The sequence below is a fragment of the Vicia villosa genome, linkage group LG2 (assembly GCF_029867415.1).
Source record: "Vicia villosa cultivar HV-30 ecotype Madison, WI linkage group LG2, Vvil1.0, whole genome shotgun sequence".
Classification (NCBI taxonomy): Eukaryota; Viridiplantae; Streptophyta; class Magnoliopsida; order Fabales; family Fabaceae; genus Vicia; species Vicia villosa.
This window is the reverse complement of record NC_081181.1, coordinates 156,725,018-156,745,761: the sequence shown is the minus strand read 5'-3', so window position 1 is coordinate 156,745,761 and position 20,744 is coordinate 156,725,018. Positions and strand designations below refer to the sequence as shown.

The following is a 20,744-nucleotide window of genomic DNA, read 5'->3' as shown; positions in this document are numbered from 1 at the left end:
GAGACACATGAAGCCCATCACCACATAAACATTTCATCAACCCATAACACATTTAATATGTGTGTTCCCTATGTAACTGCTCCCACTTAGCAAGAAAGTTATTCTTAATGAACTAGGTTACCACAGTTCAGATTCATGGGCCAGCCCTACATTTTCCTGCATCAATAGATACTAGTACCTAGTGAAGAAATTAGTTCGTCAGTTTGCAGCAAGTAGGCACAAAAAATGTCTACTATAACCTCTTCAACATTCGTCAATGTCCCTCTGAATCTTTGAGAGAATTTCGTGACCGCTTTAATGAGACGACTATCAATGTAGTCCACCCCAACCAAGAGATGTTAGTGAGATCATTTCAAAATGGAGTGAGAGCAGAGAATTTTATTGAATCCCTTGCCCAGAGGTTATTGGCCTCCTAAGCAGAGGTAGTATTTTTCACGTTTGTGATCAAAATTAATACATATTTTAAGAGGTATTAAGAGAATCTTATGTTTGATTTATAATTAATGGCTTAATGCAAATTTGTTTATCAAAATTTTTCTGTTAAAATGATAAATTAAAAAAACTCCTCTTAAATCCCAAGGCTTTTATAATATTAAAAATGAACTTTAATAATTTTTTTTTTAAATAAAATCAATCTTTATTTAAAGAGAATAATTGTTACGCACCGACGTCTGACAGTGTAAAATATTTTACATTGTCACTTCATCACAACCATTCACAATTGATATTAATTTAAAAAAAAGTCAAATTCCTAAAAAATTTAATAACTATAATTTATTAACAATGTAAAATTTCTTTCCACGGTGTATTACAATTAAATTCTTATTTAAATTGTAAATTACATGAAATAACATAACTTATATTTTATATAGTGTGCCTTTTCATTTCAATTTTGAGGCCAAGTTTACAAGTGCGACCATTTCTTAACGAGTAAGTCTATTTTGATTATAAAAAAAATTAAAATCTTAAAAGTTACATCTTTCCTGGTATTTATTTTTTGGCCAAGTCATAAAAGAGGATGAAGGTTTATTGTTTTGATTTGTAAAATAGGAAAGAAAATAATTATACGCGTGAAGAGATAAGAAAGAAAATAAATGCCCACAGTTTGAAGAACGAAAATTGAATCAGTATAAGTAAAGTTGTGGATCTAAATCAGCATATTCCGAACGAAAACAATGTCTTCTGGAACGGTAGCGGGGATTCAAGGCCAACCTTTGGAGGTCACGGTGGTTTCTTGCGCGAAATTGAAGGATACTGAATGGATTTCAAGACAAGATCCCTACGTTTGTCTTGAATATGCTTCCACCAAATTCCGAACCAGAACAAGCACAGGTTCGTAATTCTTCGTTCTTATTGTTGTTGTTGTTCTGTGACTTTGACCGTTGACTTGAATTTGTTGACCTGATTTGGATGGATCAGACGGTGGAAAACATCCGGTGTTTCAAGAGAAGTTCGTGGTGCCGCTGATTGAAGGTCTTCGTGAACTCACTGTTGTTGTTTGGAACAGCAATACTGTCACATTCGATGATTTTATCGGTACCGGGAAGTAAGCACTACTAATTCTCTTATCTTTCGATTTGTTATTCATAATTTGGTATTCATTGATTGTGGTTGATTGATTGTGTTATTAGGGTTCAATTGAACAAGGTTTTGTCTCAAGGATTTGATGATTCTTCTTGGCCACTTCAAACTAAATCTGGCAGGTTTGTATCAATTCGTATTCATAGATTTTGTTTAAGCTGCCTAGCACTGACATCTCTGAAAAATTGTCTATCTGTGTCAAGGTCAGTCTCAAAAAAGTGTGTTTGTATCGAGGTCGGACACCTGCACCAATACTTGTGATTAGCTTAATTTATTTATTTTTTCCAAAATTTATTGGTGTTGCCGTGTCAGTGTCGCGGGAGGTCCTTGCTTTATAGTGTTTAAGTGTATCTTTTCCCTTGCTTGGCAGACATGCAGGTGAAATAAAACTTATATTGCATTATGCAAATGCCAAACTAAATCAGCAGGTAACTATTTGTTTATTCATTTTTAGTATTTGAAATTTGGAATTGATGCATGCTATGCTTAAGTGAAGTGAATGTGTTTGGTTTGCAGAAACTAGGCTCCTCCTCAAGCCATACTCCTATTTCCTATGCGGCGACACCCGCAGGTTCCTCTTACTACCCACAACAGCAGCAGCAGCCATCATACTCTAATTATCACCATCCAACACCTGCTCCTGCTCTTGCTTATCCTCCTCCTCCTGCTTCACATCATTCATCTCCCTATCCACCACCCTCATCCTATCCATCAATGCCATCTCCCTATCCACCACACTCATCATCACCATATCCTCCTCCCCACTCAGCTTATCCACCACACTCATCATCACCATACCCTCCTCCATACTCAGCTTATCCTCCACCTTCGGCTTATCCACCATCTTCATACCCTCCACCTGCAACTTATCCTCCACACGGCGGTAACTAATTCTCCTAATTCTCTGACAACACTTTCAATTTTCATATCATGCTTAATTCATTTTCTCCTTACTAATCGTATCCTCTTTTTTCTTTCAGGAATGTACCCTCCACCACCATATTGACGCAGATCTCTTACTTTAGGAGATTAGTTTGTACAATCTTGCCTAGGTTTCCTGCATAAGTTTTAATTTTGTAGCCATGATTGACGTGGATTAGTGGCACCATATCAATTGTTTATTATATGCTCTAAATTACAGTAAGCAATTGGATATTTACTCATCCATCTTTGGAATGAACACACTCTATATAGTACTCCTTATTTTTAATTTTTCTAAAAAGGTTTTTGCACACTTTCAATGGAAAGAATGTTAATTCTCTACTTCAAACAAGCTCAAATCTATAAAGTAACATTTGCTACTTAAAAGGTCAAACCATTAGAAAGTATTATTACTTGATACGAATATTACAAATATACGGAAATTTTAGTTGAAAATTGGTTTCTTCATTAAGTTTTCAAATATTAATGGAAGTGGGAAATTCCATTGCATTGGAAATTATTGAGAATTAAAGTTTGAGTTATGAAGGGAAACGAGATGGATAATTTCAAAGGTGTTAAAATGTGAGAGTAACATTAATACATTCTTTGAAGAGATCACTCTATATAAAGAGTTAAAACTCTTATTAAGTGTAAGGTTAGTGTGTTTGATATCACTTGCTTTGGTGTGAGTCGTGAGTCTTGCGAGTGATACAAACTAAGATTTGTTGTTGGATCATATTATCACACAATTTGTAAACTATCTGGAGAAAGCGATACTGAGAGAGAAGATTTGCGCTGTTTTGATGAGGATGTCTCCAAGACATTTATACAAACATTACAAAATGATCGTGACACAAAACACACAATCCAAAAGCAAAAAATCGCGCTTGTAACCAGCTACGCCAACTTCAAAAGTGTCTTTTCCCTTTTCAAAAGTGTTTTTCACCAAGCTCTAATCGGTTACACCTCCGTGTTAATCGATTACATCACTTGAATTATTTAATTTTCAAAGTCTTCCATGCTCATCTTCAACATTTTGAACACATAATTTGTGACTCCCTTAATCAACAAATTAGCAACTTGGTCCACTTCTACAATATCTCAATCTCAACTTTCCTTCACTAACAAGCTCTCTCAAGTAGTGAAACCTCATTTCGATATGCTTGCTCCTCCCATGTGCGATTGGGTTCTTAGCAAAATTAATAGCGGAAACGACGTCAACCAAGAGCATAACAACCTCACCCTCATTGTTGCCCTGCTCCTTCAATCGATTCATTAGTCACACGGCTTGCTACGCACATAACGAAGCGACAATATACTCGGCTTCACAAAACGAGAGTGCAACTACTTGTTCATTCTTCGAACACCATGAGATTAGTGTTCCATCGAACATAAAGATGTATCCAGTTGTAGACTTTCGATCATCTTTATCTCCACACTAATTGGAATCAGTAAAACCAGGCAAATTGCAATTTCAGCTCGTATCCGCTGCAGGAAAGAGAATTCTGCAACCAATAACACCTTTGACATATCTTAAGATTCTTTTTACTGCTGCCAAGTGAGAAACCTTCGGCCTCTCCATGAATCAACTAGCATTACCGACACTAAATGCCACATTTGACCGCGTATTGCATCAGTAACGTAATGATCCAATCAACCTTCTATATTGAGTTGGATCTACGTTATACTCCTCTTCATTCTTAGACAGTTGCAACCTTAGTTCAGCTCGTGTAATGACAATATTACAATGCTTCATTTCACATTTCTCTAATATCTCGAGGGCATATCTCCTTTGATGCATAAGCAGACCCCTTTTGAACTTGTGGAATTTTATGGCAAAGAAATATGTCATGATACCAATGTTTCTCATCTCATATTCTTTCATAAACTCGCTCTTGAACTTCAAAATACTTTTCTCGTTGCTGCCCGTGATCAACAAATCGTCTACGTATAAACAAAGAATGATTATCCCTTCATTTGTATCCGTCTTCACATAAATTCCATGTTCGGACACACATTTCTTGAAGCCAACCTCAATTAAGAAATCATATATCCTTTTGTTCCAAGCTCCAAGAGCTTGTTTCAATCCATATATCGTTTTTCTCAACTTGTAGTATCTTCCTTCTTGGGTTTTCACAACAAAATCAGAGGGCTGTTCTACATACACTTCTTTTTCAAGCGAACCAAAACTAATTTGAACAAATTAAAGAACAACAATAAAAAAGTTAAATTAATTCAAAGCAAAATCAAAATAATAGAACATAATAACTAAGATAAAATTCAAATAATTAAGAATACATAAATTAGATAAGATAGAATTACTATAAATAAACAATACAACATACTTAATTGAACAACTATAAGCAAATTTGAGTTGAACGATGACAAACAAGTCCTAATTTACAACAACAAACAATATTAACTTGACAATAGTCACTATTGAGCCGACTAACGTGACTATGATTGAAAGAGAGAACGTGATGATAATGGAGTGTGATTAAAAGAAAAACTATTATAGAGTGATAGAATTTAGACGTTTGTATGGTCGTAGAAAGAACAAAGAATTTTTTGCGATTGAGGAATATTTTAAGTTTTGATATTAACATATTAGTTTATTTTTTTAAAAAAAAAATACTAGTTTGATGCATTATTTTGAAGTGAGATTTTACAAAACTGATTTTAGCTCTTTGGTTTGAACGCTTTTGAATGGTTCAATCCTGTTTTACTCCGGTTTTGACCAACTAGCGATTTTGAAAGGTTAATCGAGCCAGATTCGACTCTAGTTTCTGGTCCAACCAATTGAACTGGTTGGTTCAGTCCGATTTTAAAACATTGTCGCTAATATCTTATCTAAGATTTAAAGGTCCATAAAGAATCATACATGGGGCTATACGTAAAAAAAGAGCAATACAATAACATTGACGATGCTCTTATTCCTTGTGTTAACACTGCATCACAAGAGGAAAAATGTATGTGCTTCCTAAAAATGAGTCATCTTATAAAAAATGCATATAACAATGTCTGTATCGATATGATAAGATATCGTTTTTCAAAGAAAAAATTCCACTTCAAAGTGATCCACCTTAAATCTAATCAGACACATTATGTGTATTGGATGGCTTTGAAAATCATGACTTCCCCTTAACGAACATCTCATTCCACAAAAGAAGTTGAAACTTGGATGGATATTTTTTTGAATAGGAAGTCAGAGTTTACCAAGTTGAGTGATATTGAAAGAGAATTCAATTAGGAAAATTCAAAGGGCGGAACCACCAGTAGATATAGGCGGCGCATTTTATATTTTATCTTACAAATGCTTCATGGATGTAATGTTAGTTTGGTATTTTCATAAATGTAATTCAGATATATTTTGACGTGTTTAAATGTATATCTTACATTGCTTGTATAAACATTGGAATTAAGGTCTTTATGTGCTTGTATGCCATAAAACAAGTATTGTTAATTGGTCTATTGGGAATGAGGATTAATCTTGATTTCAATCTCTAGAGACACACATGAGGACATGCCTTTTTGTGTTGCTTCATACATGATAAAAATGGGGGCGAATTCATATTTTAATCCCGGTAGACACCATGGTACAAGCTTGCTTTTGTCTTCTTTGTATGTAATAAATATGGGTTGAATATGAATTTCAATCTTCAGACAAACTCTTGGGACATGATTACATTTGTATGGTCTAAAATGAATAAATATTGGTATATTGAATTTATTTACTTCAACAACATGAGATCTCCTTTTGAATTTATGGTCACAGAGAACAACTCTCTTATGGATCTAAAATCCAAAGTCGAAAATCTCTTACACTATACTGATAATCAAAGAGGGGCTAAGATAGAGTATCGTTCATCCGCAATTGATAATGAACAAGAGATTAGTTTCTATAAGTTTGAGTTGAAGACAAATGCGGATGTAAGTTTTATATGGAGTATATTTCATCGTTACACTATTAAGTGTCCAATCAAAGTGGATGTGACACTTATGAGAGAAATTAACGATATTCTTAAGATGATGAAACATTTTAAATCATCTTTTGATAATGGAATGTGAAGTTAATAATTATGTTGCATCAAAGTTATGTTAATGTTACTTTAGATCCATGGTAAGTGATGTTATATACTCTCTGAATGTAGTAACAAAAATATATGTTAAATCATTTATGAACTCTATTTATGTGATAACAAAGGGGTGATTCTAGATTTTAAAATCCATATATACCCCAAGCACAATATTGCTTATGTGTACTTTATTCAAAATAATAAAAGGGTGAAATTAAATTTCAATATTCGAACAAACTCTTAAGACTGTATTGGATTTTTGTGGATTTCAATATTCAAATCATTAAAATAATATCAAAATAATTTCAGCACATGGAAAAGGAGGACAAACATTCCAAGGTTTGAGTTCCTTCTTTGAACATTGAGACCACACATTCAAACTTAAGAAATGTGAAAATGAGATTTACCAGAGTGTTGTAAATCTAAGTAATGATTATTCACTATTTTTCTAGAAGTTTCTAAGTCATATTTATTATTTTCCGTTCCTTTTTAAGTGTTATTTTTTGATTTTTTACACATATCAAGACAACTAATAATTGTTATTTTTTAAACAATAATTATTTTTTTGTCTATAATATTCTTAATTTTTTAATTTTTTTCTCTCTTTTTATAATAAATGACTAAGAATAATTTTGATAAAACTACCATCATTACTTCTATGAATTTAGAAATGAAACTTAAAAACAAATTTTTCTCTAAAAAAATGATATTTATAAAGGAACAAAGAGTATAAATAGAAGAATTTGTGAGAGTTTCATCATTCCACCAAAAAAGAAAAGAAAATTTAAAAGTGATAGTGAAAAATAGTGTAACCTCTTTGAGAGAAAGATGGCCTTATTTTCATCATATTTTGGTGAGAGTTGAAAAATACTCCCTCCGTGTCAAATCAAATTATAAGAGAAAAAAAAAACAAAATCACGCTTATTAAGAAAAGTAAAAACACACTCATTTGACTTATTCATTTGACTTATGGTTTTCTTAAAATAAAGTGCTTTGAAAAATGTTAAAAAAATTCTAATTGATTGTTGGTTATAGAAATGATGCGAGAGAATGTAAGTTAAATGCAATTTGCATTTAATTTTATCTTGAAAGAAATGAAAGATGATTTTTTCTCTTATATTTTGGGACAAGAAAAATGCATTTTTTCTCTTATATTTTGGACGGAGGGAGTATTAGATAGCATCAGAGTCAGGTGAGATTGAGGGAAATGGATCCTCTGCTGCATTTCTTCTACTCTATTTCTAGCCATTAGATTTAATCTAAACATTTAATTTTGTCTATTTTAAAATGCAGAACTTTTATCTCTTTTTTTTCCACCATTGGATCACAGCAGAATAGGCAGCAGGAAAAAACAAGCTGGAGAAGATCCAAATTCGAGATTGAGAGATATCTTTTTGTATCAAGAATCGTTTGTAATCATATTATTTTATACTTAAATTATTTTACTCGATTGACGCTTGTAATTTATCTCTTCCACATTGAGAGTATTTTTCAAGTAAAAATTACTAGTTTGATTTTACTGTTGTATCATCTTTGTTTTTATGGGGAAATTATGCAAATATTTCCCAAAAGAAAGAGATAAGATAAAAAAGATTTGAGGAATTAGATCGATATTATAAAATTAAGATGAAAGAGAGAGAAGAGAAAAATAAGTACAAAGTATTCTTAAAGTAAAAAAATCCATCAAAGTTAATTCATTAAATTGATTTACACTTATTTATTTTGTTTAGTTAATTAATAGTTAGTTTTAGTGTTTGCAAATGATTAATTTAATTATTATTTTACTTTTTAACTACATTAATTTAATTAAAATAATTTTAAAAAATACATTAACTAAAGTAAAATTTGATAAATCAAAGGTTGTGTAATTGTGAATTGAAACATAAATTGCTTAATATATTTGATGTTAAAATAGTAAAGGATGTTTTTGCATAGAAAAACACTCTCAACCGGAGATAGGTGGGTGATCTGTTTTCTTTAGCATTTCAAAGTTGCATTGACCCTATAACTTTTGCATGTGAAGTTGTGAATTATGATGATTGAAAGTTGATCTTCTTGTAGAACAATTTATCGACAAAAATATGGTTATAGAACAATTCACAAGTATGCACTTATATTGCTAAAAAAAATTACACAATATCTTGATAACGTTTCTACTTCTCATTTTAAGCTCACTTTACCAATTACACATTTAACTTATTAAAAGTCACTCACACCAAGACTGGACAACTTTTTGTCTTAGAAAAAATAGCAAAATGATTTTAGGCAGAGTCGCCTCACCCTTATCTTATTTTGCATAACATATTCCCTTATATCAAGATTTCTCCCTCACAAATGTGGCTCAAATGCTACTCAAATGAGAACATTGCTAAAAAAAGAGGTAACTAATTTTAAGCATAAAGGCATTGCTAAAATCAAGTCTTAGAAATAAATATAATAGTTTTTACTTAACCTTACTTAAAGATATGAGAGCAATTGGGTAAGATGATTTTGATGGAAGAGCTAGGTCTAGTGAACATACTTTGACACAACATAAAACATAACCTTCAATAAAAAAGATCAAGAACTAAAGAGAATGAGGATACTATTTGAAAAGGAACTTAAAGTCATGAAAAAGAGAAAATCTTACCATGAGAAACAAAAATTGTGAACCATGAACCGAGCTGAATATGATGCATTTGATACCAATTTTTTCTCCGTTTCTTTTCTTTTTACAAAATTAAATTGGAAGTTGTCATTGAGAAAGTAATAACCCATACATTCTCTATGTACATAATCTCAACCTGAAGTTGGCAAATTCATGGGACATAATGTTACTTTCACAGATCCAATGCTTTTTTTTTCAATTTTTTTTTGCGTTTTGTATTTTCTTCATCAAAGATATAAACATGGGAATACCGTATACCCCCAGCCACATACCAATGTTGACCTTTCAAAGCAAACTTTCATTCTTCGTCGCAGCTGGAAAAATTCAGGCGGCGTAGTACCCCATCCCATTGTTAACATCGGAATAATATTCATTATAGTTGAGATATTCCCAAAAACGAGAAAGCCCAAAATTCACGTGCTTAGGTTCCTTGACATAGCAGAGGTGCAATTCATTTAGACTTCTATCAAACTTCTGCTTTATAGAAAGGACCTGCAAATAAATTAAAACAGCTGGTCAGTTCTATTGTTTGGAGTATAGGATCAATTATTTGAGGACATAACCTACATGTTCAAGAATAGGATGTTCCATTTTCAAGAGGACCTTTTTGGCAAATCTATTTATAATATATAAAATCTGATGCACTAACGTGAAACATCGGCAATTATAACCTTTGAATTAATCTTCATCATCTTAATTGAACCTGTGTACAAATTGTATATTCACCATACAACAACCGAACAATTGAAAAAGAACAAAGAAAAATAAATAATTTACAATAATTTTTCACTTATTTCAGATTTTTATGATACAAGATTTTCTTTTATCTTATTATTTCTCATTTTCATGAACATTTTCACTTATCTTACTTATTTCACATCCCACATTTTTAATAACTTTTTCAGACTTATTTCACATTTCCAATTAACATTTTACTATTTATTTTTAGTTCATAAACAATAACAAAATCTATTTCAATATTTTCACACTAAGACCAGTGAACAATAATGAATCGCAAAGTCTAAATATGACTCCAAAATGGCAACAAAAAAAAAAGTTTAATATTTTCAAAGAACAGCTTAGTATTTAAAATTTTTTTGAACATCTATTTTAATTAAATTCCACTTAGTATGCATGGTTTTACCTGGGATATATTGACTGTGGAAAGTTTTCCTAATAAGTCTCCTCGATCATTTCCAATATCCCAAGCACCTATTGTAATACAAGACCGGAAATCGAGTGCACATTGCAAAATGCTCTCAATAATGTTGCCCACAGCCTTTGTTTCATCAGACAGGAAACATCTGCAATAACATATACGTAAAACTCTTATTTACCATCTGAATTTAAGGAAAATAGTTTTAGCTCTGTAGCAAGTGTCTCTATAAATGATAAGCATCAATTGAATTTAAACTTACATTCTTAATGAATCAGCAAGATATTCCGTGTGCACAGACTCTAGATCCATCATATCTTTCACCTGCAAGAATGGCGGGAGTATCCAAACCATTGGTATAGTGATTGAATTTCGAAGTCATATAGATCATCATATCTAGACTGGTAGAATATTTTAAGAAAGTGTTTGGTTTTTTTTTCCTTCCCAATTATAAGAAAAAGTCACAAATTTAAAGATATATTACTTGATAAAATTACTCTAATATCCTTAACATATGTCTCCTAGCAATCATAAATTTAATACAACTACAACAATTTATTTTACTAAATGGAGTCGGCTACATGGATCAAATTACACCATAAATTAATGTTCTATGCAATACGCTAATACATGTTTCTATCTAATTTGTTAATCTCGGAATCCAAATTGTTTGACTCCTCTCTATCTAATTCACTCTCCTTACAACATAATCTACAAATCTTCTCTCTACACGCTCAAATCACCTAAGTCTATTTCCCACCATCTTTTCTACTATAGGTGTTACCTCAACACTTTCTCTAATATTGACATTTCTAATTTTATCTCGTACAGTCATACCACGCATTCAACACAACATCCTCATCTTTTCTACACTTTATTCTCGTGTTGATTCTTAACCACTCAACATTCTATCTCTTACAATATCTCCAGTCTTATTGGTGTCCCCGATAAAAGTTTCTCATATATAATTTTAATGATATATAAAATTACAAAGAGGAGAGGGGGGCAAAAAGTGTAGCAGCACGACCCAATTTCCTTCGAAGAACCTTTAGCATTAAGCTGAACACCACCAAGAGGCCAAAGACACCTTATCCAATAAAATTAAAAGAATAAGGACAGTGAGTAACTATTCCAAAGCAGACAGTCTAAATTGCACAGCCCAAATTGCCCTTGCTAAATTTTAATCTAACCAGCAGAAACTGTTCCAAAGCAGAGGAAGCTAAAAGCCTAGATCCTTACAGGATTAGAATTGTATTCCTATTAGTATCCGTAGAACTAGATTATGAATGAGATGTGAGTTAAATGCAACCTAGGGAAATATGCGCCGGATCGAGATGTCTTTTATCAAGCACCATAGGGCACTATATCAGCAATTATGGAAAATAACGATTTTGTGCTGAAAATAGCTACTTACTAAGCACCATAGGGCATCAATTTCTACTTTGAAGAAAAAGATACACAGAAATGAAACTAAATAAATAACTGCCAAATAGAACCATTGGCTTCAACCTTGTGCCGAAGGGAATGAAGAAATCTGCACCATGACACATGTGATAATTGTGATTCCACATATTGCTGCAAAGTAGATACAAAATGGCTGATCTGGTGCCTGTCAATGAAAGGGGAGCAAAGGATGCATAAAAATACCAATATGCAGATAAAAGAAGCTCCTCTTCAATATTCAAAATTTATAAGAGGAACAATTTTAACCAATGCCCTATGAATTTCCCTTTATAATATATGGAAAATATTCTGCATACTTCTATACATTGGTATCAAAGATTTCCTGGATTTCATCAACGACAATGTCCCCTCCTAAACCACATGGTCCTAACCTCCAAGGCTCCTTACATTAAAAATGATAACATGACATGACCCCTGAAGAATATCACATCAAATTGAATATACATAATAGTCCAAGACTTCCCAAAAAATATCCGTACATACCTCATCTTCATTAATATATTAAGATGCCCTGCCCCATGCTGGCGAATTTCAGCATTTAGATCCTTATTGGTTGTATGTGCCATATCCTGTTCACCCAAATTGAAAGAAAATAAGCACTTTCAATAAAAACAAAAGCCCTTAGACTCCCTTGAAAAATCAAAATAAAAGTGTGATTCTAAACAATAGAAGCATTTGAGATATCAGATTATATACTTCAAAATGTAGCTGCAGATTTATGAAATAACAGACTCTCCAATATTGTAAGAAAAGTTATTTGTATGTACATAGAAACATGCAAGGCACTTTGCAAATTAAAAGAGAATAATAAAATAATAGATTTTTTAAGGAATATCACAAAAATACACTTCTAGATAAAAATTGTTGAGATCCAACATAGAGCAGAGATATGCACAAAAAGTCCGTATAAGACTTGAGCAATCCTCTTCCCTAAAGTTAATTTTTGGGGTTGAGTTAGGCTTGGCCCAAATATTGAGATGGTATTAGAATCAATCTAAGATATGGTATGGCCAAAATTGCAAAACTAACACTCCAAATGACTAATCCAATACACGAGGGGGGATGCTGAAAACTTGAAAAACCACATCAACTAAAGATACAGCCAAAGTAGTCCTTCTTATAAGACTTTGACAATCCTCACCCCTTGAGCTAGTGTTTGGAGTTAAGTTGGGCTTAGGCCAAATTCTTCGAAAAAAATTAAAGCAATAACCAATAATTAGTTACTCCTCGACAACTCTTTGGATATCTTTAACTGATAAGTGGTCCACAGTTTTAAATTGGAAATTTCCTGCCGATAATTCCTTTATGTGACATCCCGAATTTTTTGTATTAAATGCACCCACAGATAAAGAAGTCATTTCAGAAATAGAAACAAAACAGAGTAAATGCACATAACAATCTCAACCAGAATTCCACACTTATACCAGTAGCTGTTTATCTCACAGTTAAAAAATAAAAATGCAAATAAGTAGTTAAAATTACAGAAAGCTCATTTCAGAAATTATGGCAATGTTGTACCGTAGTATGTTTATTGATTGATCCATCCAAGTTATAACATTGGCATGTGTCATTTGTCATTTCTACTTCAAATGTTAGAATTAGCCCACTCGTTATGTATTTCAGAGACAAAAACTCACAAACTTTTTAGATATACAAAAAATAAATGCAAATACACACAATATTAAGGACTGGAAAAGAAAAGGGAGATATTGCAAGAAATCACACCTTTAGGGAGCACCACACATCAGTCAATGAAAATAAGGCAAGCTTCACTTGTATCAAAAAGCTGAATATATCAGCATATATTTTTAAAGCCGCAGGTGTCAAAATAATACAGAGTGGCCAATCCACGTGGTAACCCAGTCCTAAGAAATCGAAAGAACGGACCCCTGCCATTATTTAAGAATTTCCTTATCAGATACATAATTTTACCGTCCGCCGATGGGTGGGGTGAGCATGTCAATGAAAACATTCATATAAGTAGGAGGGGCATATATTGTCCTATGTAGTTAATTTGAAATTATTTGCTAGTTCATTCTCAACGTAGTGAAAACAAAATACTGGTTCTCTAGGAAAAGATTGAATACAAACTAGGGGCAATTCCTTTCAGTAGTAGTATGGATGTACCGATAGCAGATGCCGAAAGAGGTAATTTCCCATGTCCTTTCATGTACACAAACAACCTAGCCTTATTGGTGTCTTGCTCACAAGAAGACTTCTGAATTGACAATTCAAGTAGGTCTTGAATTTCTGGAAGTCTCTCACTAGCTTCTGTAACAGACCACTTCTGTGGTTTCAAGTAAAACAAACAATGAGTAAAGGTGCAGTATAGTCAGAACTCAAAGCTATGAAATATTATGCAAGTCATTGCCAATCAAAATTTAGGAATACATGTCGCCAAAGTGACAAGATAAACAAATCTGCCCAATCTGCTAATTCCATAAAATGATACCGCCGCAGTGCTAAAAGATGCTCTTGCAGCTTAAATGCCTCCTCAAGCACGTTGATGATCAATTTGCTGACATAATTGTATCTGGCATCGTCAAGGACATGCAAACCAACCCATTGAATTTTGAATATGAGAAATTGTTGATGATCTCATGTAATAATGTATTTATAATACTTATTCTACCTTGTTCATCTATCAGCTTCCACATATAAATTCTAAACATGGCCAATAATTAGTATTGTCCCTCTCAACATATTACATTTTATACAGTCTTACTGCATAACTTGCCCCTTGGTTGGTACAGTAATACTCGGGACAAAATTACTATGGTGCATTAGTTATAAATGGCATCAAATTATTAATGTAGCTTGTTTGTCCCACCTAATGGGGTAAAGTCTACTTGTTTTTGAAAAAATATTTAAGCACCACTGAAGCATTCTATCATTTCAAAATATAAAATAAAAAAAATTAGAAATATTTGCATTTCTTGTGATTTTTCTAGTTAATTGTATAACTTCCTAACCCATTCCAACAGCAACTACGCCAAACAGTCAAATTTCTTTGATTACGATGCCTTCCAGTAGATTGATACATTTCAACTACATCAGTAAAGAAGCAACTGAGGCTGCATTAACCAATTTACAGAAGATGATAAAACTGGCATGACAGATGCATGAACAGCATCGAAAGGAGCCGGATATTCTTAGGTGCCTAAGTCCACATCGAGTTGTGGGGGATGCTTTGTTGAGTATTTATGTGGTTTGGTTCTTCCTCCTTGATAACTAGTTTTTAAGGGAGGGTTCCATGAGTGCTTGGATACCTATCAATTAGTATCAGAGTTGGTTGTCATGTCAGTAGCTCAAAAAGGGCTATCTACCGAAGGGTTGACCAAAAAGACTAAGTAAAGCATCGTAGAGTGTAGCTGCCAGAACGTCGGCTATCACTCTCTAGGGCAGTACTATGATAGAGAATAGTATGAGATGTTTGGTGCAGTATTTAAGTGGTGTGGTTCTTCTTTGAAGGAAGGATTCCCCAAGTGCTTGGATACCTATCAAGTATCATGCTGAGAAATAGAAGTTATAGTGGAGTGAAATATAAAACAGCACACCTAAACCATTCAACTATATTACCAGAATGAATAAAAAGATAAGGATACTGAATCATGATTTCCTGAATTAAGCACTTGTCAATTATAATATCAAGTGGCAGCTCAAATGTTGACAGCAAATTCTGCTTTTGAGTAGTGTCACAATCAACAGTTTTCCTAAAACTGCCCAGCAGACTTTCCCAGCTGCTCCCACCTGATGCATCTGTTGAAACATATTGCTTATGGTCTACCACATCCAGTGAAGCATCAAAACAATATTTGGGAACATCAACCAACCCATCCTCATTCCTGTGGCCAATTTCTTCATATTCATTATTCTGATTACCATGAGTAGATGCACAACTATCCAAAGGATACGAAGATGTGTTTATACGGATTGAATTGGTTGGTAACTTGTCCATATAAACCTTGCAAGGGTCCTCTACAGTAGAAAAGTTGAAGTACGGCAAAGTTTGTGCATGATCTACTTTGCATTTTTCCCCTTTCATACTTGTCTGTTGAATCAAAACATTTCTAGTCAACATTAGGTTCATACTAAAGGGGTTAATGCTAGGAAGATTGCCCTGATGGCCAACTTTTAGTGGTTGAAAAGCACCCAAACATGAAGCTAGTGTATCATTGACAGGTTTATCCTCACTCAAGGTCTCCCTGCTCAAAATATCACCAATGGTAATATGACATAACTGGGAATAATTCAGGGGTTGCAAGTCCTTTTCTGTAATCTTTTGCTCAACACTTCTATCATCATCAAATGATTTTTTCAGTAAGTGAACCATTGATGAATAACTATCAATGCAGCTATCTCTCTGTAGAATACTGAATTTACTTGAGCACCTTGAATTCTCAGGATTTAGAGTATCAAATACACTTGATATCATTCCCTCATTGGAGGACTTCACCAAATGATCGACGGCAACCATTTTATCACATATTCCATGTGAATCACTGCCTGATTTTTCATGATGACGGGAATTATGTATTGAACTACTTAAGGTATTAATCTTCAAGAATTTTAAAGCAGTTAGATGACTTTGTTGCCCTGCTATTGGGCAAGGCCAACAACTAAGCTGATCAGACTCCAATTGCTCCTCAGTGCTGTTTAAGGATGAAGTTTCAGATGAATCGTACATATCTTCCAGCAAAGAGAACTCGTCTTCTGTACTTGACACATCCGAGTCCAAGTTATCAAATCCCCTGAGAATTTCTACAAAACATCAACGAAGAAATAACAAAGGGAAATAAAGGTGCAAGGATAAATGACTATTATGCCAAGTAGAGAATAAGAGAAACATGATCATTAGTGCATACATCTTCATGCGCACACATTTTTCCTAGGGGTGGGAGGAGGGGGATGAAAGTAAGATTACATTTTTGAAGAACTTTTATCTGCTGTTGGACAGACAATAGGTTCGTCTTCTGACAAGAGCTGGCTGAGTTTGTCTAAAGTCCCCCCACCATTATCAAAAGAAGGAACTGGAGTAGGCATAGGTACCTGCAAAAGGAAATTCTTCATGTGTGAGAATAAAAAAACAGAAAGAAATATGCACCTACTCACAATAGGAAGATCAGTTTTCTTCCTGCTCTCCATCTCATTGCTTGGGTCCCTACAACAACAACAACAGCCAAGCTTTATCACAGTAAGTGTGGTCGGCTACATGGATCAACTTTTGCCATAATGTTCTATCCAGAACCATGTTTCATTCCAAATCGTTAATCCCGAGATCTTTCTTAATAACCTCTCTTATAGTTTTTTTAGGTCTTCCTCTACCTCTAGTTGTTTGACTATATTTTTCTAGATCTTTCTAACTCTATTTTTTGGGTCCCTAATGAACCCAATTGTATACTCCTTTTTCATGTGTCACATCCAAAAACTAATTGTTGATCAAAATAAAGATAAAACAAGATCATTGATGGGAGTGGGACCACGATGAGACAATTTTATTCCATACAAGACTGTTGCATCATTAATATTAAATAATGATGATGTATTCTGGAACATAGAGCAGTAACATGACGAACTGCAGAGTGCAAACAAATGTTATTACTACAAAATCAATGCAAAAATCTGAGAACCATTGCACTTCTAAGTAACAAGCAATATATAACAATTAGAAGAAAACAACAACTATTTCAACTCAAGACTACACAACATCCAGATGGCAAGAATTACGGTTTCACCCAGTTTAAAGAAATACACAATAAATGACATAGTACAAAGTAAGAATATAAATAAAATTTAAACTATATCTGCTGTGCCGAAACAAAATGTTTAATGTTAAAAAAATATGTATATTATTCCCCATTAAAAAAACGAAAAAACTGCATCTAAGGTGAAGGATCGCCTATCCCTTGTAAGGACTATTTTAATTATATCTCTAGTGATGAGGGATCTCAACAAATACCAATAATTATTCTAATCAATTAGGAAACAAACCATGAAAATAACTAAGAAATATGAAAAGAAATCATAAGATATAATCTAAGATACTCTAAAGATAATAAGACCCAAATAATCTAGGATTTTTTTATATCATCTGACATAAACAAGCAGGGAAAGGGAAGATCTTAGCACAGACATTGTTTTAAAGAAATAATGGGACACATTTAGTTAGAAAGCAATCCAAGAATTTTCTTCCTTACTTATGATGTTCAACATATATTCGTTTTAATTGGATTTGCTTACTGATTTTGAAAGAAGAAAAATAAATTGGATGCCCTTCTGTATTTCTTCTTCCATTGGTGCTTTTAAGAGAAAATCTTGATTTTTGGCCTTGCAATTCTTTTCTTTTCTTTTGGAAATAAAATATTTATTGCTATCACAAACACAAAGTAAATGGAATTGAAAAATGCATTGTACAAAAACCAAAACTATGGAGTATGATACCTGCTGATATCTAACTTCTAAGCTGCTCAAAAGGCTTTCAATTTTTTCATTCATCCTTTTATAGTAGCTTTCTCTTGCAAGCACCATATTTCCTATAATATCTTTGCTGAAAGTCAGTGGAGAAAAATAAGGCAGACTATTGCTTGAGAAGCCACTCCAGCAAGGTAGAAAGTCGTCACAACTATGTTTTCCAGCAGCAACGTCAATGCACAGTTCAAGCAATTTCAATAGTACTTGAAGCTGCTGACCAGCTCTAACAAGTGGAACCAATAACTCCTTGAGAAATCCAGGAACGGAAACTCCATCTCGCAACTGACAATACAAAGTCTCCACTATGAGAATCAATCTAACAAAGCGATAGTACGATATCATACATACGGAAAAAAAAAACAGTTTGGAGGTGGTCAGCACACGAAAGAATTACCCTGATACTCGCCGATGGAAACTCAACAGAATTATCAGCTTGAACGTGTGGGAATTCAACAGAACTACCAGCTTGATCTTGAGAATTAGACGAAAAACAGTCTATATTTTCAACAATAAACTCCTTATAGGGATCATGGATTTCCGCTTTGAAAATCCAAGATCTAATGAATCCACAATATGGTTCACACGATTGTAGAAAAAGAAACTTGAGCAAATCACAATGAGCAGAATCCGCAACCTAAATTTCATAAACCTGTAAAGATCAGAAGGTATTTTGTTTTCTACAAAACGAAAAAAGTTCACATTCAAATACAGTGTCTGACCTGTAATTGTGCATACAAAAACGTCAACAAGTCCCCCCCTCTGGAGAAGTTACAAAATTCAGAAGTAGCTTTAGTAACCAGATCCTCAAAATCAGTATCTGAAACACAATGACCCCACTTTTGCAGGTTACATATGCTCGCAAGTGCTTCAATCCGAACCCTAAGTTCGTTCGTATGCAGAAACAACTCCAGCAGTGTAATTTCGGAATGCGCAACACTCTTCAAACAACCAGAGAAATCAACATGTTTGGAAGAACGTCTGAAAATTACAGATGCCTGGACTGTATCAAGACCAGAAATGTATCCTTCCAAGACCTTTCCCACAGCCACAGCAAATGCTTGGTTAACAAGAGTATAGGGAGGATCGGAAGGGTCTTGATTAAAGGTATTTGTGAAGTAATCAACAAAGTGACGGAGAAGGAAAACGAGAGAGCCGGTGGAAGCTATGGATTGAAGTATGTTTGACAGAGAGTGAGTGGTGGAGGCTCGATTCCAGAGACGGAGGGAAGTTGTGTGAGGAGGATGAGATGAAAGAATGGGAGATAGGGTTTGGATTGTGATGAGAGATGATTTTATACCTAGCAAAGCGTTTGTTGCTAGCCTCACCAAACTTTGTTCCTGAAAAGGAAATTGAGTTTGAAATTAGGTGTTATGGTGAAAGTGAAGAAGAGAAAAGGAGATGAAATTGGACTTACTGATAGAGTGGAGAGAGTTTGGTTTGATGATGAATTTGAAGAAGGAGAAGAGGAGCGTGCACGAAGTCCGCTTTCGGAGGGTAGTGATTCCCAGGTTTTTGGGGGAAGCCATGGATTATCGTGGATCTTCAAATTGTCCAGCAATGATGCACTCGATGCCCATTCCATCATTCACTTCTGTTTCGCTTTCGCGCTAATGCAAATCTCAATCTCAGTTCAGTATATTAATTTCCAATTCCGTTGTGGTAAAGAAAGGGCGCTCAACTTTTTCAGATTTTTTTTAAATCATGGATTCACATATTCGTCCTCCTCTTTGCCAGTACCTTACTCAGGTTTTTTTTTTTAATTTAAAAATAGACATTATTTTGTTCGTAATTGATATTTTTATTTTATTTTATGATATTCGTAATTAAATTCGAGAGTAGATTATATTTAAAACTAAACTAAGTCGTGTGTAGACTACGAGTAAAACTTACTAGGGCACAATTAGAAATTTTTGATTTTTTTAAACCAAAAGAATTTTATTAAGCAAAAGGAAAAAAAAAAAAACACAAATGAGACCAAACCAAGATTCTTTAAGAGCAAAGTTAAAGTCTAGAGGTATCATCATTGTCTAACAAGAATTCTCTTACAATATTAGTATGAACATGATTCTACCGAACAAAATGTTTAGAATTTAATCCAAGGTCACCCAGAAAATCAACACAAGTGTATTTTTGACAACTAAGCTAATGAGACTTGATTTTCCAAGGAACCAGAGTAGAATTAGAGAAAGTTTTCACAATAAACAAACAGTCCGTTTCGATCCAAATTTTCTTCCACCCAAGCTCACTAGCCTTTTTAATAGTAACGATTGCCGCCATTAATTCTGCAAACTCAGAATTTCCCGGACCAAGATAAGCGCAAAAGCTTGTAATATGGTTGGCACTGTCATCTCTGAAAAATTCTGCCACAAGCTATCATAGTAGGTAAACCTCATATATCATCTGCTAACAAAAAAAATCTTCAGCTTAT

The 20,744-nt window shown here is 33.7% G+C and overlaps 2 protein-coding genes across 3 annotated transcripts; one reads left to right on the top strand and one right to left on the bottom strand.

Moving 5' to 3' along the window:
• The first annotated feature begins 986 nt into the window (after positions 1-986).
• LOC131647172 (protein SRC2 homolog) lies at positions 987-2,791 on the top strand. Its single transcript, XM_058917086.1, has 6 exons — positions 987-1,332; positions 1,420-1,546; positions 1,632-1,703; positions 1,952-2,009; positions 2,098-2,464; positions 2,562-2,791. Exons 1-6 carry the CDS (start codon positions 1,176-1,178, stop codon positions 2,585-2,587), a joined length of 807 nt encoding a protein of 268 aa, XP_058773069.1. The 5' UTR covers positions 987-1,175; the 3' UTR covers positions 2,588-2,791.
• A 5,680-nt stretch (positions 2,792-8,471) lies between these two features.
• Positions 8,472-20,056, bottom strand: LOC131652646 (uncharacterized). 2 transcript variants are annotated; one of them, XM_058922576.1, is made up of 14 exons: positions 19,731-20,055; positions 19,036-19,653; positions 18,711-18,950; positions 18,287-18,598; positions 16,770-16,894; positions 15,451-16,596; positions 14,237-14,378; positions 13,973-14,132; positions 13,571-13,734; positions 12,329-12,414; positions 11,891-11,990; positions 10,644-10,705; positions 10,370-10,529; positions 8,472-9,717 (listed from the first exon to the last, which is right to left on the bottom strand). In XM_058922576.1, the coding sequence occupies exons 1-14, from the start codon at positions 19,899-19,901 to the stop codon at positions 9,550-9,552; spliced, it is 3,654 nt and encodes a 1,217-aa protein (XP_058778559.1). In that variant the 5' UTR covers positions 19,902-20,055; the 3' UTR covers positions 8,472-9,549. The 2 variants fall into 2 exon arrangements, 1 of the variants encoding a protein (XP_058778559.1); XR_009298748.1 differs by lacking the exons at positions 8,472-9,717; positions 10,370-10,529; positions 10,644-10,705 and adding an exon at positions 12,142-12,259 and having other exon boundaries at positions 11,895-11,990; positions 19,731-20,056.
• Between the last annotated feature and the right edge of the window lie 688 nt (positions 20,057-20,744).

Bases quoted from the DNA above. Each gene is read 5' to 3' on its own strand.
- LOC131647172 (XM_058917086.1), top strand. From the start codon at position 1,176: ATGTCTTCTGGAACGGTAGCGGGGATTCAAGGCCAACCTTTGGAGGTC. The intron at 1,704-1,951 runs GTTTGTATCAAT...CTTGCTTGGCAG, and splicing joins CTTCAAACTAAATCTGGCAG to ACATGCAGGTGAAATAAAAC. The intron at 2,465-2,561 runs GTAACTAATTCT...TTTTTCTTTCAG, and splicing joins AACTTATCCTCCACACGGCG to GAATGTACCCTCCACCACCA.
- LOC131652646 (XM_058922576.1), bottom strand. From the start codon at position 19,901: ATGATGGAATGGGCATCGAGTGCATCATTGCTGGACAATTTGAAGATC. The intron at 18,951-19,035 runs GTCAGACACTGT...TATGAAATTTAG, and splicing joins TTTTGTATGCACAATTACAG to GTTGCGGATTCTGCTCATTG. The intron at 16,895-18,286 runs GTATCATACTCC...TTCCTTTTGCAG, and splicing joins TAGAAGTTAGATATCAGCAG to GTACCTATGCCTACTCCAGT.